The sequence below is a fragment of the Rhinopithecus bieti genome, unplaced genomic scaffold, assembly GCF_001698545.2.
Source record: "Rhinopithecus bieti isolate Rb0 unplaced genomic scaffold, ASM169854v2 scaffold_15143, whole genome shotgun sequence".
In the NCBI taxonomy this organism is placed as follows: Eukaryota; Metazoa; Chordata; class Mammalia; order Primates; family Cercopithecidae; genus Rhinopithecus; species Rhinopithecus bieti.
In genome coordinates this window covers 1,518,061-1,540,251 of record NW_016808091.1, presented here as the reverse complement: position 1 = coordinate 1,540,251, position 22,191 = coordinate 1,518,061, and the positions used below count along the sequence as shown (strand labels likewise).

The following is a 22,191-nucleotide window of genomic DNA, read 5'->3' as shown; positions in this document are numbered from 1 at the left end:
AAAAAAAAAAAAAAAAAAAAAAAATATGTCTTTGTTTAACAACACATGGACAATAGATTGGGGCATTTTATACATTTTCATGTAAGTTGTTTTTTAAATTTTTAATAGTTTTATAATTATGAGGTGTCCCCATTTATATATTTCAATTTTTATTGAAGTTCAGTACAGATGCAGGGAATGCATATTCAATATACATGCAGGGAATGTATACATACAGGTACATACCAGAAGAATTTTCACAAAAGAGTACAGTGTGTAGAGCTCCCAGTTCATTACCAGTACCCCAGATCTCCTGTGCTCCCTCTTAATCACTCCCACCCCAGCAGAAAGCCTATCCTGGCTTTTCAGTGCAGAAATTAATTCGACCTCCTTTTGTACTTTACATATCTGACTTCTTTTGCTTAAACAGTATTATATTAGTGAGACCCATCTATGTTGTTGTGTAAAGATGTTGGTTGTGTCTGTCTGTTACTATATAGAATTCGATTGTGTAAATATATAATTTGTTTACCTACTTAATTATTAGGCATTGTGATGATTTCCAGATTTTTGCTATTTCTGTTTGGGCTATGAACATTCTAATACATTTCTTCCGGTGAACATACACATGAACACATTTCTCTTGGGTATATACATAGAAGAGGAATTGCTGGGTCAGTGTGGGTGTGTGTGTGTTTGTGTGTGTGTGTATTTGACCTTCATGCATATTGCCAAATATTTTAGTGATTGTACCAATTTACCCTCCTACCAGCAGTATATGAGGGATGTGTTTGCTTGACATTTTCACCAACCGTTGGAATTTTCTGTTTTTGTCCTTTTAGCTATTCTGGTAGGTATACAGCAGCATCATATTGTAATTTTAATTTGCATTTCCCTGCTAACAAATGAAATTGAGCATCTTTTCATATATTTTTTAGCCATTTGGATGTCTTTGTGTGTGTGTGCATGTGTGTGTGTGTATGTGTGTGTGCGTGTGTGTGTGTGAAGTGCCTCCTCAAGTGCTCTGCCTATTTTTCTATTGAGTTGCTGGTCTTGTTTTATTGATTCCAGGGAATATTTGCTATATTCTCCCTACATATATATTCTGGAGATGAGGCCTGGGTCAAATACATGCATTATGAATGCCTTCTCCCACTCTGGGTTTTATTTTTACTCTTAATGATGTTTTTTGATGCACAAAATGTCTTAATTTTAATGAGGCGCAATTTATCAGTTTTCTCTGTTAGGTATTTTAGATCTTACTTAGGAATTCTTTATCTACTCCAAAGTCACAAAAATACTCTTTCCATTCATATTTATTTTACTTATTTTGTAATCATTTCTTAATTTATTTTGCAGTATTCTTTTATTTTCCCTTTACTATGCTTTTGTCATTTGTTCTTTTCTCTTTTCTTAGGTTTCCTTGGACAGGCTGAGTTCTCTTTTGTTCGTTTAAAACTTAGGCAGTTCATTTTTATTTATGATTCTGATGTTTATCCCTAGCCTATTATAATCCATGCAGATGTTTTTCTCCCCATTAATTTATTGAGTTTTGCAATATCTGTGTCTTTATTGGAATAAGATAATTTCATTAGCATAAGTTAACTTCCATCTGACATGCTATCTTTACCTCCATGTTAATATCATGTAGAATTTTAATTCTTGAAATATGTGTATGTGTATGTCCATAATTATTTTAAAAGTGAAAACAGTGGGGAAAATGAAAATGGAGAAAAGAGGGATTTTATAAAAAACATACAAATTTTGCCCATTTGTTTGGTAATTCCACATTTGGGCAATAGACTTGAATTTTTTGTTTTTGTTTTAACACTAATTTCTAGTATCTTTCTTTGGCTTCTTAAATTTTTCTTTTCTGGTGAAGTATTTTTTCTGAGTCCTTTCAAAGAGATTCTGACATTTTGCATGACTGAGACTGTATTTTATCTTTGCATTTAAATGAGAGTTTGGCCAGATATAAAATTTTTGGTTTTAAGTTCTTTTACTTTAACTCTCCATTTTATGGACACATTCATTTTCCCTTGTCAGTGATGTTCATTTTCTCTCTTAAAAGTCTTAGAATGTTCTTTTTTTCTTTTCTGTGATGTTATTAAATTTTAGTAAAACACACATAGACGTTTTCCTTCCTTATATATCCTTTTTAACATTCTTTGAGCCATTTCTATTATAAATTAAATTTATTATTTATTCAAATATCCTTCATGCTCTTAATTTTTTATCTTTTTCTAATTCTCCATGTATTTCAATGTTGGCACTTTTACTCCTATTGACACTTTTACTCCAAGCTTTTTCTCCTTTTTTTTTCTTTGAGACGGGATCTCACCCTGTTGCTCAGGCTGGAGTGTAATGGCTCAATCTTGGCTCACTGCAACCTCCGACTCCCAGGTTCAAGCGATTCTCCTGCCTCAGTCTCCCAAGTAGCTGGGATTACAGGTATGTGCCACCAAGACCAGATAATTTTTTGTATCTTTAGTAAAGACAGGGTTTCACCATGTTGGCCAGGCTGGTCTCAAACCCCTGACCTCGTGATTCACCCTCTTCTTGATATTTATTTTATTCTTTCCATTCTCTTATTCTTCTTTCAGGTGTTTTCTGAGAGATTTCAGGAAAACCTGAACTTTGAGAACTCAGTAATGAATTTTCTGCTATGTTCTTTCTTTTGTCTCCTCCATTGCATTCCTTATTTACATACTTTCATACTCAGTGACTCTAATTATTTTTTGTGACTGCTCATTCCTGCTCAATGTTTCCAACAGTCTCTCTTCTCCTTGCATATTTTTGTGTGCTTATGTTAAATTACTTGTTTTAATCCCTGTTCCATTAGCTGTAATTCATCATGATCTGTTTAGTTTTTCACTTTTCACTTCAGATGCCCCGTTACCTTCTGTGTGAACTCACATTATTTTAGGACCATCGGCTGTGCTGGTTGGTGATCCGCACTGAAGGACCAGCACCCTCCCGGCTCCACTGGTGCCTTGTTAAGGGAGTTGAGAGCATGTTGAGTGTCATTCCTCTGGTTTTAGGATCTGGGTTCAGACACTCCTTATTTGGACACCTAAGCCCACCCGCTAAGGCTTAAAGTTTATCTCTTTTCATGGGGCTGCTCAGAAACTCCATGTGGCCCTGCTCTCAGTTATTTCTTCGCAGCAACGCTGTGGACATGCGTGCCCTGAGAGTGTGGCAAGATGGAGGCAGTATCAGAAAAGGCTCCGGGACTGGCCAGTCGGCTTTCACCTGTTGGTATTGGTCTCCTTTACTCTGGTGTCTTCCTGCTGTGAACACGTCACCTCCACCTGGCATTGGGCTGCCCTGCTATTCTTTTGCTTCCTCCAGGCAAGTGGGGTGAGACTAGGTCAAGTAGAGGACTTGCCACCAGCCTGAACCTGGTGCAGGGTGCCTGGCCTCTTCTGCTCCTGGCTGCCAATTTCTACTGCGCACACTGATGCCCAGCTGCCTCTGTCTTCTCAAGAGTTTCTCATGGTTTTCAGTTTAGATCCTAGGGCTTCATCCATTTTCTCACTTCTCAGAGAGAAGCCCTGTGCTGGTCTACCAGGGACCCTATGCCTGTCCATTCAGGAACCTGTGATAAGTGTCCATTTATTTAAGTCATCCATTATATCTCCCAGTATAGATTTGTAGTGTTCGTCTTATAGGTCACTCAAAATTGAGCTAGCTTTTGTAAATCAACATTGCAAAAAACAACAATAGCATTGACAACACACACTTAAATATACTATGTGTTAGTCGATGTTCAGAGCTATTAATTCACTTTATCCTCATAACAACCCTATCAGCACATTTTCATTTCTGTTTTACAAATGAAGAAACAAAGACAAAGGTTAGTTCTAGGGTCAAAGTCATCTGGCCCCTGAGTCTGTGCTCTTAATCACTACCTTACAGCTGACTCTGAATTTCCTTTTTAAAAGCCTCACTTAACCCCAAGACCATTTCTCTCTCCAACATTTGTTTATTCTTTTCCATCCCAAGTCTTACTACTTAGTAAACAATATATCCTGGTATGACTATTAACCAAGTAGATAGGTCTTTGAGATTGTGTAAGAAGACATTTTTCATGTAGGTGCATTTTCAGAATTTTTACCTATAAGATGACACTTTTTAATACAAAGTAAATTGTTGTCTGTACTTAATTCTTGTGATTCCAGAGCTGAATCCCAACCAAACTGAGAATTTGTCATGGACTTGAGGCTCATTTCTTAGGCAGAGAAGCCAAGAAACATGTTTATTACTCCTGAGAAAATGAGGTGGGGGTGTGAGATCCCCAATATTTGGCAGCGTTCTCTAAGATGCTTCCTGCATGATATAAGATGCCCAGATATCAGGACCTCTTTTACTCACAGTTGAGATAAAGAAACAAGGCCTCTGGGTGGCTTGGTATTTTTGCTGTTCTTCAAACTCGATAAATGCAAACTTTTGCAACGTTCTAAGAGATAGTGGCTGAGAATGAACGTCCTCTTTTCAACAGTGAGGAAAATACTGTATGGGCCATAGTTTCCTAATTTCACACAGCCTTCAGGTAGCCAGATATGGATGAAATTGGATGCCCAGCTTGAAAGAGCTGCTCTGTCCTCCAGCATCCCTTTGAGCTGGGCTCACAGAAAGCCATGCCTCGGTTTCCTTGGGAGACCCGGGCCCCGTCTCCTGGGCTTTAGGCTTTTGTATTTTCGAACATGGCTTTGGTCCATGGCTTCCCCAAAGTCCATTCAGTGGCTCACCAGCTCCTTGGCTCCTATGAGGCACTGGAGAAAAAACTGAGGGTGAAAGTTGCCCTTGGGTTTTGGTGATTTCATTGTTTCAGAATTGATTACGTTAATAATGAAATTTACATTAGTACTTTAATAGACTTTATGCTTTTTTACCATGACCTGGACATATTTGGGAAAATTTAGAACCACAGCATTATTCTTGAGTTAGCAACAGAAGTGTGCATAGCCATACAGAGATAGGGAAAGAAATGAAGCCATGTGTATGTAAAAGCTAAGAGAGAATTTTTATAATCAGGAAAGAGTATTAAAACAGCAACACAGGCCGGGCGCGGTGGCTCAGGCCTGTAATCCCAGCATTTTGGGAGGCCGAGACGGGCGGATCACGAGGTCAGGAGATGGAGACCATCCTGGCTAGCACGGTGAAACCCCGTCTCTACTAAAAACACAAAAAAACTAGCCAGGCGCGGTGCCGGGCACCTGTAGTCCCAGCTACTCGGGAGGCTGAGGCAGAAGAATGGTGTGAATCTGGGAGGTGGAGCTTGCAGTGAGCCGAGAACGCCCTACTGCACTCCATCCTGGGTGACTGAGAGAGACTCTGTCTCCAAACAAAAAAAAAAAAGCAACACATACATATGTATTTATGGTAAAATTGGATCATATTTATGTGTATGATTCTTCTAGACTCCCCCTAAATGCACACATATTCTTATTTTTAACTTATATCTTCTGCTAACTATGAGCCAAGGTGATATGGTTTGGCTGTGTCCCCACCCAAATCTCATCTTGAATTGTAGTTCCCATAATCCTCACGTGCCATGGGAGGCAATAGAATCATGGAGGTGGTTACCTCTATGGTGTTCTTGTGATAGTGAGTTCTCACTAGATCTGACGCTTTCATAAGGAGCTTTTCCCCACCTTTGTTCTGCATTTCTCCTTGCTGCTGCCATGTGAAGAAGGACGTGTTTGCGTCTCCTGCTGCTGTAATGGTAAGTTTCCTGAGGCCTCCCCAGCCATCCTGAACTGTGAGTCAATTAAATCTCTTTCCTTTATAAATTACCCAGTGTCAGGTATGTCTTTATCAGCAGCATGAGAACGAACTTATACACAAGGTAACACTGTTCTCTAATTGCAAAAGTTCTTGCACAGATGGGCTGCAGCCATTGACCTTGTCTGCTTCCAATCTTCAGATTTCTTCTTTCCCTGGAAGCAGGTATCCACACCCATTTGCTTACTGGAAGTCAGACGAGGTGGTAATGATAAAGGAACTCTCATTTCCTGGTGAACACCCTTTTGCCTGGTTACCATTGTGTCAGATGTGTGCCAATTTTGGTTGTTTCCTGTCTTTCACTTGTTGTTTTGACTTTCAATTTCAAATAATTCGGTAGTAAGCATCCTTACATATCCATTCATATACTTTTGTTCAGTTATTTCCTTGAACTATGTCCCTTAAAGTAGAATTAATGGGTCAAAATTGGGGTAAATTTTTAAAGCTAGAACTGCTAATTGCTAGAATGAGTGAAACCGTTACAATGTCTATCAACACAACCTTTCTGGCATTAATATTTGTTTTAGTTACTTCTTAATTATGCAATCTTCAATAAACATCAAATTCTCCATAATATATGTAGGTTTTGAATAAGGACCTTTGCCAGACCTTTGAGAGTGAAAGGGGATGCTATTATTATTGTATTAAGATAGTGGGCACAAACCAGGACTTTAGGAAAAACTCAGTCTGACCTTCCTACTAACAAAACAAATACCCATGCACCTACCTCACGGTTAAAGAGCCAGACCATTGCCTCTGCATCTTACTGTGTGTTCCTTCCTCTCCCCTCCCTCTGCCTTGCTCTGAAAGATTAATCTCTCCGGAATGTTGTGTTTATCATTTTGTAGATTTTTAAAAATACTGTTTAATGAAGAATATATATGTATATCTAGGTTCTTTATTGTATAGTTTTGCTTGGTACTGGGCTTCATAAAATTAATGTAATTCTGTTTATCCTCTTTCACAATTTGATTTTTCATGTAATGTTGTTTTTAAGACTTATCCAAATTGTCCTAGGTTGCTGTCATTTATTCATTTTATAGCTATATGCTTTTCCATTATAAAAATGTATCATAAATTATTTATCCATTTTCCTGTTGATAGATTTCATGGTTCCTCTAAGGTCTTTTTTGCTGTGACAAATTATGCTCTATGAATGTTCTTTTCTATGTCTCTGAATGTACAAGTGTGAAAGAGTCCCTGGGCATATGTTCAGGAGGAGTACTGTTGAATCACAGGATACACTAATCTTCAGCTTTACCAAAGAACAAAAAATTGCTGATATTACACCATATATGTTCACATCCTCACTTACGTTTAATATTACCCAAGATTTTTATTATTGCCAGTCTGAAAGTGTAAAATGGCGTCTCACTGTGGTCTTCATTTCATTTCTCTGACTACTGATGAAGTCGGGTGGAACATGGTATTGACACCATAGATTCATTTGAGAAAATGAAAATCCCCAACTTAAGGATTTTTGAGTTTTTCTATCCATGGTGACACACTTTTTGCTCACTTAGATCCTCTTTAATGCTGTGCACTAGTGTTTTCTCCATGTGTCTTGAGCAACTTTTGTTAGATTCATTATTCATATATATAAAACAAATGTATTATATATTTGTTATATTCCTTAAATATGTGTATATATATGTATATATTATTTTGGTTATGTGTTCTAATTATTATTATTAGCATTTGTGTATTTATTTAATTAACAAAATTGTATGTATTTATCAGGTACATGTTATTTTAAAATATGTATATATTATGGAATAGTGGTTGTGTAATTTTATATTTTTTAAATATTTTATATTTTAATAACATTTTCTTTTGTTACTGGTATATACAGATTAAATTGATTTTAAAATATTGACCTGGTATTAAGCCGTATTATTATTTTTAACAATTAGTCTTGGAGTCTTAAAGGCTTTCTGTGTAGACGAACATATCAGCTAAGAATATACATTCTTCTTCCTTCCCAATCCTCATTATTTGTATTCTTTTTTTAAAAAAAATTGTACTAGCTAGACCTTAGACAATTTTGAATATAAATAGTGATAAAGGGCATCTTGTTCCTAATTTTAAAGAGATTGCCTCCGTGTGGTTCACCATAATGATGATGCTTGCTGTTATATTTTAGCAGATAATTTTCATTAGATTAAAAGTTTTTTTTCCATTTCTAGTTTATTAGGAGCTTTTATCATGAATGGATGATGGATTTTATCAAATGCTTTTCTGTATGTGTTAAGCTAATTTAATTTATTTTCTGTTTAAATCCATTAAAGTGGTGAATGACTTGGTCATAGTAGTTTATCCTTTATATGTGCATATACGTCACTACATTTGATTTGGTAATTTTTAAAAGGATTTTGGCCTCTATGTTATTTACTGAGATTGGGATATACTTTTATTTTCTTGCTTTCTTCTTGCCTGGTTTTGGTAAAAAGATTATGCTGGGCTCACAGAACAGTCAGAGAATTCTCATTTTATTTCTATTATCTGAACTAATTTGTTAAAATTGTAATTTCCTAGTCCTTAAAGTTTCTAAAATTTTTGTAAAATTCTGTAAAATAGTTTGGAATGATATTTTCTTTGTGGCAAGATTTTTAACTATTTGATTCAATTTTCTGAAAGGCATCTAGACTCTTCTGTCTTGCTGTTTTTGTCTACTGCATTTCAGTAAGCTACATTTTCCTGAGATTGTGTCCATTTCATCAAAGTTTTCAAATTCATTGGCATAAGATTGCTAATAATGCCATTATTGCTACCTTTTTGGACTTATTTATTCTTAATATTATTTATTTTTGTCTTCTCTTTTTTTTAATCAATTCTGTGAGGAATTTTCACATTATTAGTTTTCCAGAGAAACTTTTAAGATGTGTTGATCCTCCCCATTGTATCTTTGCTTGCTTCTGGTTCATTCATTTTTGCTCTCATATTTATTGCTTCCTTTCTTCTGCCTTTTTTTCTGGGCTTTTTTTTTTTTCCCCCCTCAAACTCCTCAGACTGGATGCTTATCTCATTCCTTTTTCAGTTCTTCTTTTCTAAGTATTTGCATCTATGCATTTCCTTTCAATTATTACCTGGCTTGTATTCTAGAAAAGCAGATGTGCAACATTTTCATTATCATTCACTTCCAGCTATTTGTAATTTTCACTGTAATTTTTTCTTCATCTATGAGTTACTTAGAAATGTTTTGAAATTTCCAAGCCGATGGAAATTTCTATCATGTATTTTTGTTTCTGTCATTTAATTCAATTACATTGTGGTAAGAAAATATGGTCTATATATCACTTTTCTTTGAAATTTTGAGACTTATATTACGGTCCAGTGTGTGACCATTTAGGGGTATAAATGTTGCATGCATGCTGAAAAGAATGGCTATTTTCTAATTGTTGGGTGCACAGTTCTACGTATGGCCAATAAACAAATTTGTGTGTCGAATCCTCCCTATCTGCAAATTTTTAAAAATTTTGCGTAATGATGGAGTTTGGCAGTTTCTTGTGACTTGCACTAAAGGCATTCACATGAGGAGTGAATCCCGCGAACTCCCTGGCTGGTCCTGAGCCTGAGGGTGCAGTGTTAAGGACAAAAGGGTCCCAGGCTTGGTGACCTTGGAGGAGGTCCCGCACCCGAGTGAGGGACAGGACATCAGAACTGCTGGAGTGGGGCTCATTTTTTTCTGATTGTCAGTGACCTTCCTCACCTAGATGACCTGGAAAACATTCCTGCCAGGTGGGCTGGAGACTGGGCCGGCTGAGCATGAGATAAGAAAGTGAATTAAAGTGACTTCTTTTTTTTTTTTTTGAGACAGAGTTTCACTCTTGTCACCCAGGCTGGAGCACAGTGGCTCAATCTTGGCTCACTGCAACCTCTGCCTCCTGGGTTCAGGCGATTCTCCTGCCTCCGTCTCCTAAGTAGATGGGTGAATTGAATCTTCATTCAACAAACACCGCTGGGAGCCTGTGCTGTCAGGTGCTAGGCCAGGTGCTCTGGGCCCTGCCCTCACAAGCTCCTGAGTCAGTGCAACCATCCTACAGCACTGACAGGAGCAGCCTCACGGTCAGAACTGGGTGTTCATTACAGGAGTACGGGGTGGGGCACCCGCTCCTCTGGGTGCATCGTGTCATACCGAGAAGACACACAACCATCTTGCCAAGGTGCCGTGGCTAGGTGCCAGGGCATCTCGTGAGATTCTAGCTTACGGGGCATTTTGAGCCTCTGCCTGTCCGAGCAGGGAGCAGACTGCATTTTCCAGACTCAGAGGCTATGGCAGAGTGAAAGCAGAAGTAGCTGCAGATGCTTCCCCTCCCGAGAGTATGTAGGATGGGTTGAGCTCCCAAGGACATTTGGAGAGGTGTTTGGGAGCAGAAGTTCACGCTAGTGTTTAGATTGACTTACCCCATGCGAAAGTATTTTGAAATCAGTTTCTGACGACATTTGAATCATATAAAATTTGATTTCACATAAAAATGGAACTGCCTGGTGTGGCTGGAAGCCCTGGGCCTGGCCTGAATGTAGCTCTGCCGTCTCCAGCCACTGTCTACAGATCGTTGGGTCTGCACTGGCATGTTCTTTCAATACACTTAGAGGAAAGTGACATATTTTTCTTACACATGTTCTCATGAACTGGGGCAAAATTAAGAAAACTCCACATATTTCAGGAGAAATGAGAGAGTATGTTTCTTGGTGCAGGTGGAGACTGATCTTAATTTCATGAAATAAAGTGTGGACAGATGGAACTTGAAGGCACCCAAATGAAGCCAATTGCTTCTCTCATGACCAGCCTTCTCCACTTATGTCCATTATTTATGTGAAACTCAGAAGGAACCACAGCAGCCATGCAGAAGGACTCGGGGGCATCTGTGGCACCAGGGCAATCAGACTGCCTCTGGCTGGACCTCGGCAGGGGGTGTGCCTGTGCACGGAGGGCACATGCAGCCTGAGGGGCATAGGATGCCAGCCAAAGACCTGGGTTTCAAGTCCAGCTCTCACATTTACTGCTGTGTGGACTCAGACAGGTCATATGCTAGGATGGCATTGGGCACAGTGGCAAGTGCTCATGGTGTTGGCTGCTACTGTCAGGGATTTGACTAAGGGAGCCCAAGAATGAAAAGAGCTCAACTTCTGCCAGCTCAGTTGGGTGGGGGACTCAAGATTTGTCATTAAGTTGATTTGCATTTTAAAAAGTGACATTTCCTGCGCATTTGAGTTGGTGGCTGAACAGCTAAGCATTGTGATGATGTGCAGGTATAAAGGAGTACAGGAGCATGTGGCCCTCTGTCTGCTGGCTGAGCCTGTGTGACTACCAAGGTTCCTCCAGGCTAGGGACCTGGATGTGGGGCCTGTACTTGGATGGGAAAAAATTACATCTCTGTTCTCTAACCTCTAAGGAACATTTAGCATCTTCTTCTAATAGTAGTGTGGCGAACAAACAACAGCAATATTACCACCCAGTAAATTTATTCCTGGTAGGAATCACAGGTCTTTCCATCCACATTCCAGCTGTTACAGGTATCTCTCAATATCGATTCCATTTATCACCATGTCGAGATGGTGGTAGCCGTTTCATCTGCTGCCAGAGCTTGCTATTTACTGTGTGGATAAAGAAGCATGTAAATTTCTACATCGCAAATTTAACAAAATATTTTGATAACTATGTGTTAATACTACTAATTTCTGTTATGATCCTTATCTATTTTAGTTTGGGGATTTAAAAATCTTATTCTGAGAAGAGAGTGATAGGCATTCCTAGACTCAGAAGTGCCTATGGCACAAAAACAGTGACCAAGCTGGACTATTGGCTGGAGGGGCATTTCCTGTTCCTGCTCCAAGGCAGAGGCTACTGCAAGGGCTGGACTATAGGGCAGACCGGCTTTGCCCACATTCCTCTATGAGACTTACTAGCATGGGTCGTTGGGCAAGAAACCGCACCTTACCGTGCTTTTTTCCCACACTCTGTGTGGAGGATTACAGGAGAGAACGCTAGGTATAATACCCCAGCATGTGCAGTGGGCCTAATCACAGCCAGCTTCTGGTGGAGGCCAGGATGACAGGGGCTTCCTTCAGCCCTGTCTTCAGAGAGGCTGAGAGCAACTGAACAGCCTCCTGGCTGTGGCGGCGGTTTCCTTCCCCATCAGTCACGTGGGCCTTGTCCTGTCCCCGGAGCCTTGGGTCACATGGCTCATTGTGCCTGCATTGCCAGGAGCCAGGAGCCAGGAGCCAGGAGCAGAGCAGAGCGCCAACATGAACTTGGGGGTCAGCATGCTGAGGATCCTCTTCCTCCTGGGTAAGTGGGGATTGTGGGGATCTCTGGACTGGGGGAGCCTCAGTAGGCAGGAAACTGGGAGAGACTTAGCCCACTGAGGCTTGATTCCTAAAGCATAACTCTGTCCCTTTACACAGATGACGTTTCTCACTTTGATCTGGTAGTGAGCAATGATCTTGTTTGTCTCATTACAGCTGCAACTTACAAATGCTTCTGGGCTAAAGGACAATAGGAAGGGTCATGGCAGAAGGAGCTTCAGGCTTGGGATCTAGAAACATCTTGGTGTAAACTGTGGCTCCGTTGCTAATAAACTAGAATAAGCTTCCAAAACTCTCTAACTTTCTGAACCAATGAGATAGGAGATAATCATGTTTACTTTTTGGGATTGTGAGATAATTAAGTTAAATTTAATTAAGTCAAATCAAAATACTGACATAGAATGAGAACATGTAGGCCTATAGATGCTGCTATACAGTTGACGTTGAACCAGAATTCTCATGCAGTGAAGCAGACTCTTTGCTACTCAGAGGTATCTTTGTTTTTAAAAATTATATTTAATGCATTCATTGAAAGAAGAAAGGAGAGAGGCAAAGATAAAAGAAAATTAGGGCCAAATGAAGAGAGAGAAATATAAAGTCAGAGAAGTAGACAGAGAGGAAGAAACTCAGAGAGAGAGAGAGAGAGAGAGAGAGAGAGAGAGAGAGAGAGAGATGTAGAGAGATGGCTGGAAATATGCATAGATGGAGACAGACAGAGTTGGAGAGAGACACGTGGCTTTACAAAATCCCCTCTGACATTAACTGTTGTTTCCTAAAAAGGCAGCACATGTCCCTCATATATACAAAGATGTTCCTTCCCAGAACTTGCACTGGGCCAAGACTCGATGGGAAGCAGTCTGCCTCCAGATTAAATCTTGTGTCTCCAGAGCAATAGGTTGTATCCTGAATGTGGGCAAAGTTAGTGCTGTGGGCAGGTTTCCATCTAAAGTCTGCACTAAGCAGGGGATAGCAAAGACTTTGGCCTCTGGGAGTCAGCATGTCAGACAGACAGACAGTCACAACATCCATCATTTTACACATGGAAACGGGCCCTTGGCAGTGACTGTGAGGTGATGGCAGGAACCAGCACAAAGCAATTAAGAGTGTGCACGGTGGTTAGACGCAGTGTGCCTGCCTGGAGATGTGGTGGAAGGTAAGAGAAGTTGTAACTCTTATTTCTGCTTTTGACCTATCTAGATAAACAAACTAGTCTGCCCTGGTAGAAGAAAAGGAAGTTAAATTTAAGAAATCCAGTGAAAAATGTGCAAATTATATAAACCGGAAATTCATTGAAGAATTACAGACAATAAAACTTAAAAATATCCAGTCTCACAAATAATAATAGAACTAACAACACCTTGCATTTTTTAGTGTGTCAATGTGCTGGGTGCTCTGCTAAAGATGTTGCATGAGCTCATTTGGTCCCCACGGCAACTCTGTGCAATAGGTGCCACAGTTACCTGCATTTTATAGGTAAGGTTTTAATCACTGGGCCAAGGCATCACAGCACGTTTGTGCTTTCATATACTATTGGTGGAGGTATACAGTGGTTAGGAGCGGGTATCCAGTGCTAGACTCCCTGAATGTTCATCCCTGTTCTGTTGTTTACCAGCCTGGAAAACTTGGACAAAGAATTCATCCTCTCTGTGTTCAGTTTTCTCATCTGTAGGATGGGGACACGTCATTGGACTATTGGGAAAATGAAAACTATTACCACATTTAAAACACTTAGCATGGGATATGAAGCGTGGCGAGTACTCACTATTGGATATGAGGGAACTCATTTATTCACTCTCTCCAGAGGGCAATTTGGCAAAATCTGGGTGTCAATGTAAGCAAAATGTAAGATGTTCATAGCCTTTCACCCAGAAATTCCACCTCCAGGAATATAACCTAATGAAATAATAGAGTAAAAGCCTCCAGAAATATTTCACAGGATATTATTCAACACTGCTGAAACCGTGGTGAAAACCAGAAACAAGTGACTATCAGTAGGAATTTGACTAAGTTAATTATGCTTCAGTATTTCCAACAATACCCAATATATTTAGTTGAAAGACATGCCTTTCTATGACCTGACATGGATGAAACAGAAGTGATGAAGGGATAGTTACAGGTTAGAGTTCCGTAGTAATAATTTGCATGTGTTTAGTTATCTATCCAAAAACTGACTGGAAAGAAATAAAGCAAATGGTTCCTAGTATCCTGTCTTCCTCCTCCTCCTCCTCCTCCTCCTCCTCTCCTTGTCCTTGTCCTTGTCCTTCTCCTTCTCCTTGTCCTTCTCCTTCTCCTTCTCCTTCTCCTTCTCCTTCTTCTTCTGATGGAATTTCAAGTGATTCTCCTGCCTCAGCCTCCCTAGTAGCTAGGATTACAGGCATGCACCTCCACACCCGGCTAATTTTGTATTTTTAGTAGAGATGGGGTTTCTCCACGTTGGTCAGGCTGGTCTCGAACTCTTGACCTCAGGGGATCCGCATACCTCGGCCTCCAAAAGTGCTGGGATTACAGGCGTGAGCCACCGCGCCCGGCTATCCTTTACTATTCTTAGGAAAAAGAGTTATATAGCATCTTAGTTTCTCTGTATTGGCATTTTTCATAATGATTGTACATGTTGTTAATTCCAGTAAGTAAATGTTTGTGAACAAAAAGCAAACATGACAGCCTGTTGAAAGCAAATGAAGAAAACGTTGGGCTTCCCCTTTATTCACGGAGAAAGGGGCCTAGAGCACTGTTTAGTGCAATCTGCCGGCAGATGGGGGTCTTTGAAGGTGGGTGACCAGGCCAGTCACCCAAGGTGTATGAGGACTGTGCCTCAGGGGCCTTGGGGGGCATGGGGGCACTCTCTGTCTAGTCCCTCTATGATATCCAGGATCCCAAGTATGACCGGGGGACCCTGGGAGGAGAAGCCAGGCCACTCTTTCCCACACACAGAGTAGGTAGAAAGTTTTTAAAGAAACAGTGTTTGAGTATTCTTTAAATATTCTTCAAACACATAGATTAATGTAACAGACATTTATGGAGCCAACACCCTGAATTACCAAATGTTAAGTTTTTTTCTAGATATATATTTGAAGGTAAGTAGCTAAATCAATGTATCCATCAGAGAAATAGAACATAAGAGATGGAGTTTGACTCTCTTCCTCCTCCTGTTTTTCTCGCTCCCCAGAAGGGAGAGGCACCCCAGGCTTGGCTATGCTTCCTTCCTGGGTTGCTTTGCAGCTGTTAAAACCTTTGCAGGAATCCGCCATAGCATAGTTAATAAGTTGCATTATCTACCCATTCTGATAATATGGGTCAAATGCATTCATCCCAAATACTCCACAAGTTTCCGCAGAAACACTGTCATTTATCTGTTTATTTATCCATTCCCATACTGTCAGAATTTAGGTTGTCTCTAACTTGCAGCCTGATGGCTGACGCTTTGATGAGCCCTCTCGCCCTGCCTCCTGGAACCCACCTGCAGCTGTTTTTATAGCAGACACCCCTGGCAAAGGAAATGTCGCGTCAATTCTCCTTTTATCAGATATTGCCAAATTGCTCTCCAACACGGGCTTGTGGGCATATCTGTTTCCTTACATACTCAGTAATACTTGATACTGCCCAACTTCTCAATTCTTGACATATCAGAGAGGTATAAAATTTTATCTCAAAGTTTTTATTTTAGTTTGTGTGTTCCTCATTACTACTGAGAATAACTACTTTCTCTACATTATCAGACAGCCCATTCTCCTTTTCTGTAGATATCTCATTTTATATACCCTTCTTCCAAGTTGTATTTAATTATTGGTCTTTTATATAGTATTCTGGATATTAATTATTTGTATGTTTCATGTGTTGCAAATATCTTCTCTCAGTATGTTGCTTATCTTTTATCTTTGCGGCATCCTTTGCCGTGAGAAGTCTTTCAACGTGATGTAATCAAATGTATTGGTCTTTTCCTTTTGTGTGTTTGGTTTTCTGTGTTAAGAAACATTTAAAAAATTATTTTACTTTAAAATGGTTGCATTTCTTATGATTAGGTCTTTAATTTATTTGGAATTTATTTTTATTTATGGCCTAAAGAAAGGATCTAATTTTAATGTTTTCCATATGGGACATCAGTTGTTGCAACATCACCTATGTAATAATCTTTCTTTTCTTTGCTTTGCAATGATTCTATATTGCAAACATAATCTATGTCTATTCTGTACCCGTTTAATATGTCTGAACCATTAATGGGCTTCATCTTCTGTGCCACTTTTTGCATCTGTCTCTCTTTGAATCATGCCACACTGTTTTATTTGCTATAACTGACTAATCTTGATAGCTTGCAGGTGAAATATCTACTGCTTGTCACTGTTGTTGCTAGAATCATTTTGGCCTTCAATTCACTTCCTCTTACATGTAACACTCCTTCCTTGAAAGTGTGGTAAAATTTCACTTCCTGAGAGCCAACCATGGGCCAGGGCTGCTCTCAGTACTCCCATGTGGACCCTGTTCATTTCTCAGCCCCAAGGCAGATACTTTTATTGTAGTCATGTCCATTTTTCCAGACAAGGAAACTGAGGCACCGATAGGTTAAAGTAGCAGGTGAGTGGCCCAGCTGGGATTCAAACTGAGGCATTTCAATGCTCCAAAGCAGAATTTTTAGCTCTAATGCCAAACTGACTCTTAGTCAAGAATAAAAAGGACATTGAAAAAACTGAAGTGACTTTTAACTTTAAAAAATTTTTTTTGTTTCAAAATAATTCAAACTTTCAAGAAACGTATAAGAATAAAAATAGTACAAAGAACACCCATATGACTGCCTATTTTAAATAATTTATCTTATTTGCTTGATAATATATTGTCTCTTTCTCTTTCTCTCTCTCCACACACACACACGCATGCACACACACACACACACACACACGATTTGTTTCCTGAAACAATTGAGGTAAATTGTGTATACCATGGGGTTTCTTGTAACCCTTAAATACATCAGTGTTTATTTCTTAAGAATAGAGATACTCTCTTATATACCACAGTAGAATAATCAACTTTAGGAGATTTACTGTTGACAAAATACTTTTATAGAATCTATTTATCATATTCTAATATTTTCAATGGATCCGATAATGTCCCTTATGGCCTTGGTTTTGCCTCCAGGCCAGGACCCAATCTAGGAGGGGTATGGCAGGGGTGACCGACTGTGTCACATTAGCCTTCCTTAATCTGGTACAGCCCCCAGTCTTTGTTTGTCTTTCATGATAAAGATATTTTTGAAGCGCACAGCTTTCGAACCCCACTATTGTCCCCACAGAACATTCTTCATCGTGGGGTTTGCCTGATAGCCCCTGGTGATTCGATTCAGATTATCCATTCCCTTCCAGAAGACTGCATGGCTAACGCTGCCCTACTCAGGTGTCCACACTTGGAGGCACGGGATGCCTGAGGAAGGCTGATGTATTTTTGCTATCATGATTAAAAAAACTTAAAACTAGGTTTTGGATTATGGTTGTCACAATTCTAAATAAATTGCTACTTAAATATCAACCAATCAATATTTTTAAATTTTGCTAAAATATTGATCTAAGACTAGCTATCGAAAATATCTGGTGAAATTTCTAGGCATTTTATTAGAGGTCTGCATCTTCCTTTTAAAAAAGCTGTCGTATAAAATATTCCTGTGAACTCTAATTCCATCTAAAATGTCAGCCATCTATCTCCGTTTTAATTCTGTTGGCAAGCATCTGCTGAAATCTATGTATTATTATAATCATGATAATAAGAGAAATACAATATCACTTTAATTACATTCCAGGGCCTAAAACATTCTTCACTGAAGGAGCCAGAGTTATTGAAGGGAGCAAAGTCTTTTTTTTCCTCCCTTAATTTATAATGAAAAGATGGAAGAGGCCCGGGTAAAGAGAATTAAATTCGTTTTTATCTTACAAGTCAAATTCATCACTTTATTCCTTGGGTCTGAATCCCTGAGATCTTTGTAAAAATCTTTCCTGACAGCTTTTCCCCTGTTCCAAGGTCCTGCCAAGACAATGATTCAGAATCATGTCGTGTGTGAATTTTAGTGAGGAAGAATCTTTGGTATGTTCATTTTATTTTGCGCAAAACAAATCTCTACAAATGTAACAAAAAACGAATACACCAGGGTCTCTTACAAGTCAGCAGAAGGTCAAGGAAAAGGCTGAACCTCAGGTAGGCAAGAGACATTTCCTGATAGGGCAAGAATTCCCCTAATGACTTCTGCCCATTTTCTAAATGAATTGCTTACTTTTTTCTTTTACTGTTGAATTTTAGGAGTTCTTTATATACTCTAGATATGAGTCATTTGTCAATACGTGGCCTGCAAATATTTTCTTAGTCTATAGTTTGTCTTTTCACTCTCTTAACAGGGTCTTTTACAGAACAAAAATGTTTAATTCTAATTGCCTAACTTACTAATCTTTTTTTTTCATGGATTGTGCTTTTGATAGCATGTCTGAGAAGTTTGCACCAAACCCTAAGTTCTCAAGATTTCCCCCTAAAATTTACATAGTTTTACGTTTTATATTGAAATATATGATCCATTTTGAGCTCTTTTTTGTATAAAGTATGAATTTAATCAAGGTAATTTTTTAACCTATGGATATCTAATTGGTCCAGCACTATTGGTTGAAAAAATGATCCTTTCTCTATTGAACATACTTTGCTCCTTTGTCAAAAATCAGTTGGTCATACTTGGGTGGGGCTAATTTGGGGTTCTCTTTTCTTTTCCATTGATGTGTCTGTCCTTCTGCCAATCCCACACAGTTTTGATCTCTGTAAATACATTAAGTCTCAAGGGAGTAGAGTGATTCCTTCTACTTTATTCTTCCTTTTCAAAAAAAATTTTTCGCAATTCTCTTTCCATTATCTTTCCATGTGAATTTTAAAATAATCTTTTGTACATCTACAAAAACAGTCTTCCTGGGCTTTTGATGAGAATTACATTAAACCTATAGATCAATCTGGGGAGATTTGACATCTTTATGATATTGTATTTTTCCATGAACTCGGTACGTGCCTCCATTTATTAAGATCCTTTTGGATTTTTTTTTCTTCAATGTTGTATTATTAGACTCACACCTGCATAATTTTTGAGTGATCGTAAGCTGTGTTATATTTAAAGTATTTCTTTCAGTGTACAATTGTGAGCATATGGAGACATCATTGATTTGCGTATGTTAATCTTACTATACCCAACCACCTTGCTGAACTCACATATTCTAAAGAGAGTTACTTTTCAGATCCCTCGAGATTTTCTATGTTGGCTGTCATGTTCTCTGCAAATAGGGTTGGTCTTATTTTTTCCTTCCTGAATGGTATGCCTTTATTTCCTCTCCTTGTCTTACTAGGCCGACAAGAACCTTAGTACTAGGTTGAACAGGTGTGGCGACGGCAGATATCCTTACTTTGTTCCTGATCTTAGTAGAAAAGTATTTTGTGTCTCACCATGAAGTTTGATTTTAGCTGTAGGTGCTTTTGCAGATATTCTTTGTGAAGTTGAGGAAGTTTTCACAATTCATCATGGAAGCATTTTTATGGCTACTTTGACATCTCTGTCAGATGACTCTAAATCTGTGTCATCTAGGTGATAGCATCTGTTGATTTCTTTTTCTCATTCAAATAGAGATTGTCCTCATTCTTGCTTTGACAAATAATTTTCCACTGAAACCTGAACATTTTGGATTTGATGTTATGAAACTCTGAAACTTATTGAAATCTTCAATTTTAACAGGCCTCCTCAGATACCATTCTGTCAGGAGAAAAGGGGCATTTCCTCATAATTGCTAGAGGGTTGGAGCTTGACATCGTCTCTGGCCACCATTGACACCTGGTGGGAGAAGGGCTCTGTGTTACTGTGGGGTGGGGTGCAGGCTAGGTTCTAGGCCATCGCTCTAGAACCTGCTCAGTAATTGACACTCGTTTGAGTCAATTATTGCCCTAAGTGGAACGTCAGCCTTGGGCTTGTGTGGGCCTCCCCTTTGGCCCTCGCAGATAGCACCTGGCTGGGAGTGCCCAGGCTCATCACTGCTCTCCATGTGTCCCTTGCTGACACTGTGGGGTGGGGGTAGCCTTGTGGTGGCTGGGCAGTGGAGGATGTCCTGACTCTTTCCTAGCCGGCACAAGGTGCCTAGAGGTGCCTTGTCACTGCCAGGAGGGGGTGGAAGTGCAGGATCCCACAGGGTCTCCACTGACAGCCCTGGGGCGGGGACTTTTCATTCACTGGGCATGAAAGCCTCTCTTCCCCATGTGACCCTCTGACACCACCCTCGTTGGGAAGTGGGGGCTCCTTATAACTGACCAGTGAGCGTGGAAGTCCAGGTCTCCACCTGGCCTCTGTTGATGAGGGTGGGGCTTGGGGTGAGGGCACAATTTTTTCTGTGTTGTTTGACCTTTGTGGAGTGGTTATCGCCTAAAAGTCTTGTCTTCCTAGGCTGAGCCTTTCTCAGTATTTCGCTGAGTATGTGTTGGCCTGGGGGGTTCGGCTTTTCTTGGGGCTTCTGTGTCTGTGCCCAGTGGCATTACAGGGTTGCCAGCTTCTCCCGTTCCCATCTGGGACATCTGAGGCAAAAAGAAAACTCAGAAATTCACTGCCCTGTTATTCCTGGGCTCGGAAGGTCCCTAGCCAGTTGGCCTTCTTCTCTCCATTTTGGGGTCTTTTATATTTGTTTTTTAATATAATATTCAGGGGTTTTAGCTATACTTAGAGGAATAGGGAAAAGTAAACCTATTGCATCTTTCTAGAAAAGTAAGTCTGAAATGAGTTCTGGGGGATAGGTGATTTGGGGTAATGCTCTTTGAGGAGGGGCCCTGGGCTGGCAAACCTCTCTCAGACACACAGTCTTGATTCTAGAGGGCCCTGAAGGGGTCTTCCCCATGGGGTGAAGGAAGGGTAGGGATGTAGGCAGAGTGCCTGCTGGGGAGTCTCTGATCCTCTGATGAGGGCCACAGCTGGGCGGCTGCAAAGTCACATACTCAGTAGACCTTTTTGCTAGCTCCCAAATTAAACATCTCCACTTCCTCTTTAAAGTCACTATAAGCATTGTTGTCACACCTAGACCCTCATTTATCCACCAACAATTGCTTGAACTGCTCCCTTTATTAAATTTGATTCCATGAAATAACTGAATAATGGTTCTTAGTGAGATGGACTGGGCTCACTCTCCCCTGCTTGTCTGAGGGAAGCAGATGGTCAGCCAGGGAACTCCTGCCTGAACCCCAGCTGCAGCCAAGTTCTGCTCCCACCTTTGCAAACTCTCTGATCATGTAATCAAGAAGTCACTCTTCAGGGCAAGAGGTGAAGGACCTGGAGTTGGACCCACAGGCTGTTTTGGAGGACTGGGACTCATGGACACCCAGAGCCTTCTCTTTGATTAAGCAAGTATTGATTTTCACCAAAGTCTACTGGCACATGAAGATAAGTAAGTCAGGCTCCAACCTGAGGAGCTGACAGTCTATGGGGGGACAGTTGCAATGCAATGTGTTAAATACTGAGATGAAGGATGCACAGAAGAAAAAGGGGAAGCTCTTGATCCAAAGTGGAGTATTCAGGAAGGCTTCTTGGAGGAAGAGTCTTGTTGAATGCTAATTGCTTACATCTCTGCCTAAGTGAAATCCTTCAGCAGCTTCCCATTGCTGCCAGCACATACTCAAGTGTTTACTGTGTCACTGGCCTCCCAGCCCCGTCACAAGCCATCCCCTGTTGTGCCTGCTCCCTGGTCTCAGGGAACATCCATCAGGTTACTGTCCAGCCTCCTCGCATGTCCTCTCTTTTGCATGGGATGAGGTTGTTCCCCTCCAGGGCCATAGAGATACTCCCACTCCCCTCTGTACTATCACCACCGTCAGGAGAGAGATCTGGTCTTGCTGGGCCATCACTCTAGAACCTGCTCAGTAATTAGCACTTGTTTGAGTCAATTATTGCCCGAAGTGAAACGTCAGCCTCCGGGAGCCTATCTGCAAGAAAGGGACAGGTGGTGTGGCTTCCTGAGAAGAGAGGACAGCCTCTGCTGAGGCCCCGGGCAAGGGCAGCACGGAATGCTGGGGTTATGCAAGAGGGGAGAACAAGAGGTGACATGGGCCAGCAAAAGAGGAGGGCTTGATGAGCCCTGGGAG

General features: G+C 40.3%; 1 protein-coding gene across 12 annotated transcripts in view; it reads left to right on the top strand.

Moving 5' to 3' along the window:
* Nucleotides 1-11,761: 11,761 nt before the first annotated feature.
* The window catches only part of TMEM273 (transmembrane protein 273), a 34,059-nt gene continuing 23,629 nt past the window's right edge, over nucleotides 11,762-22,191 (top strand). For 4 of the 12 annotated variants that reach the window (XM_017885537.1, XM_017885532.1, XM_017885526.1 and 1 more), the window contains exon 1: nucleotides 11,762-12,058. In XM_017885537.1, coding sequence (XP_017741026.1) covers nucleotides 12,016-12,058 — 43 coding nt within the window. In that variant the 5' untranslated portion in view covers nucleotides 11,762-12,015. The remainder of the gene's footprint in view (nucleotides 12,059-22,191) is intronic. The other 8 variants (XM_017885534.1, XM_017885533.1, XM_017885530.1 and 5 more) reach the window with 6 other exon arrangements.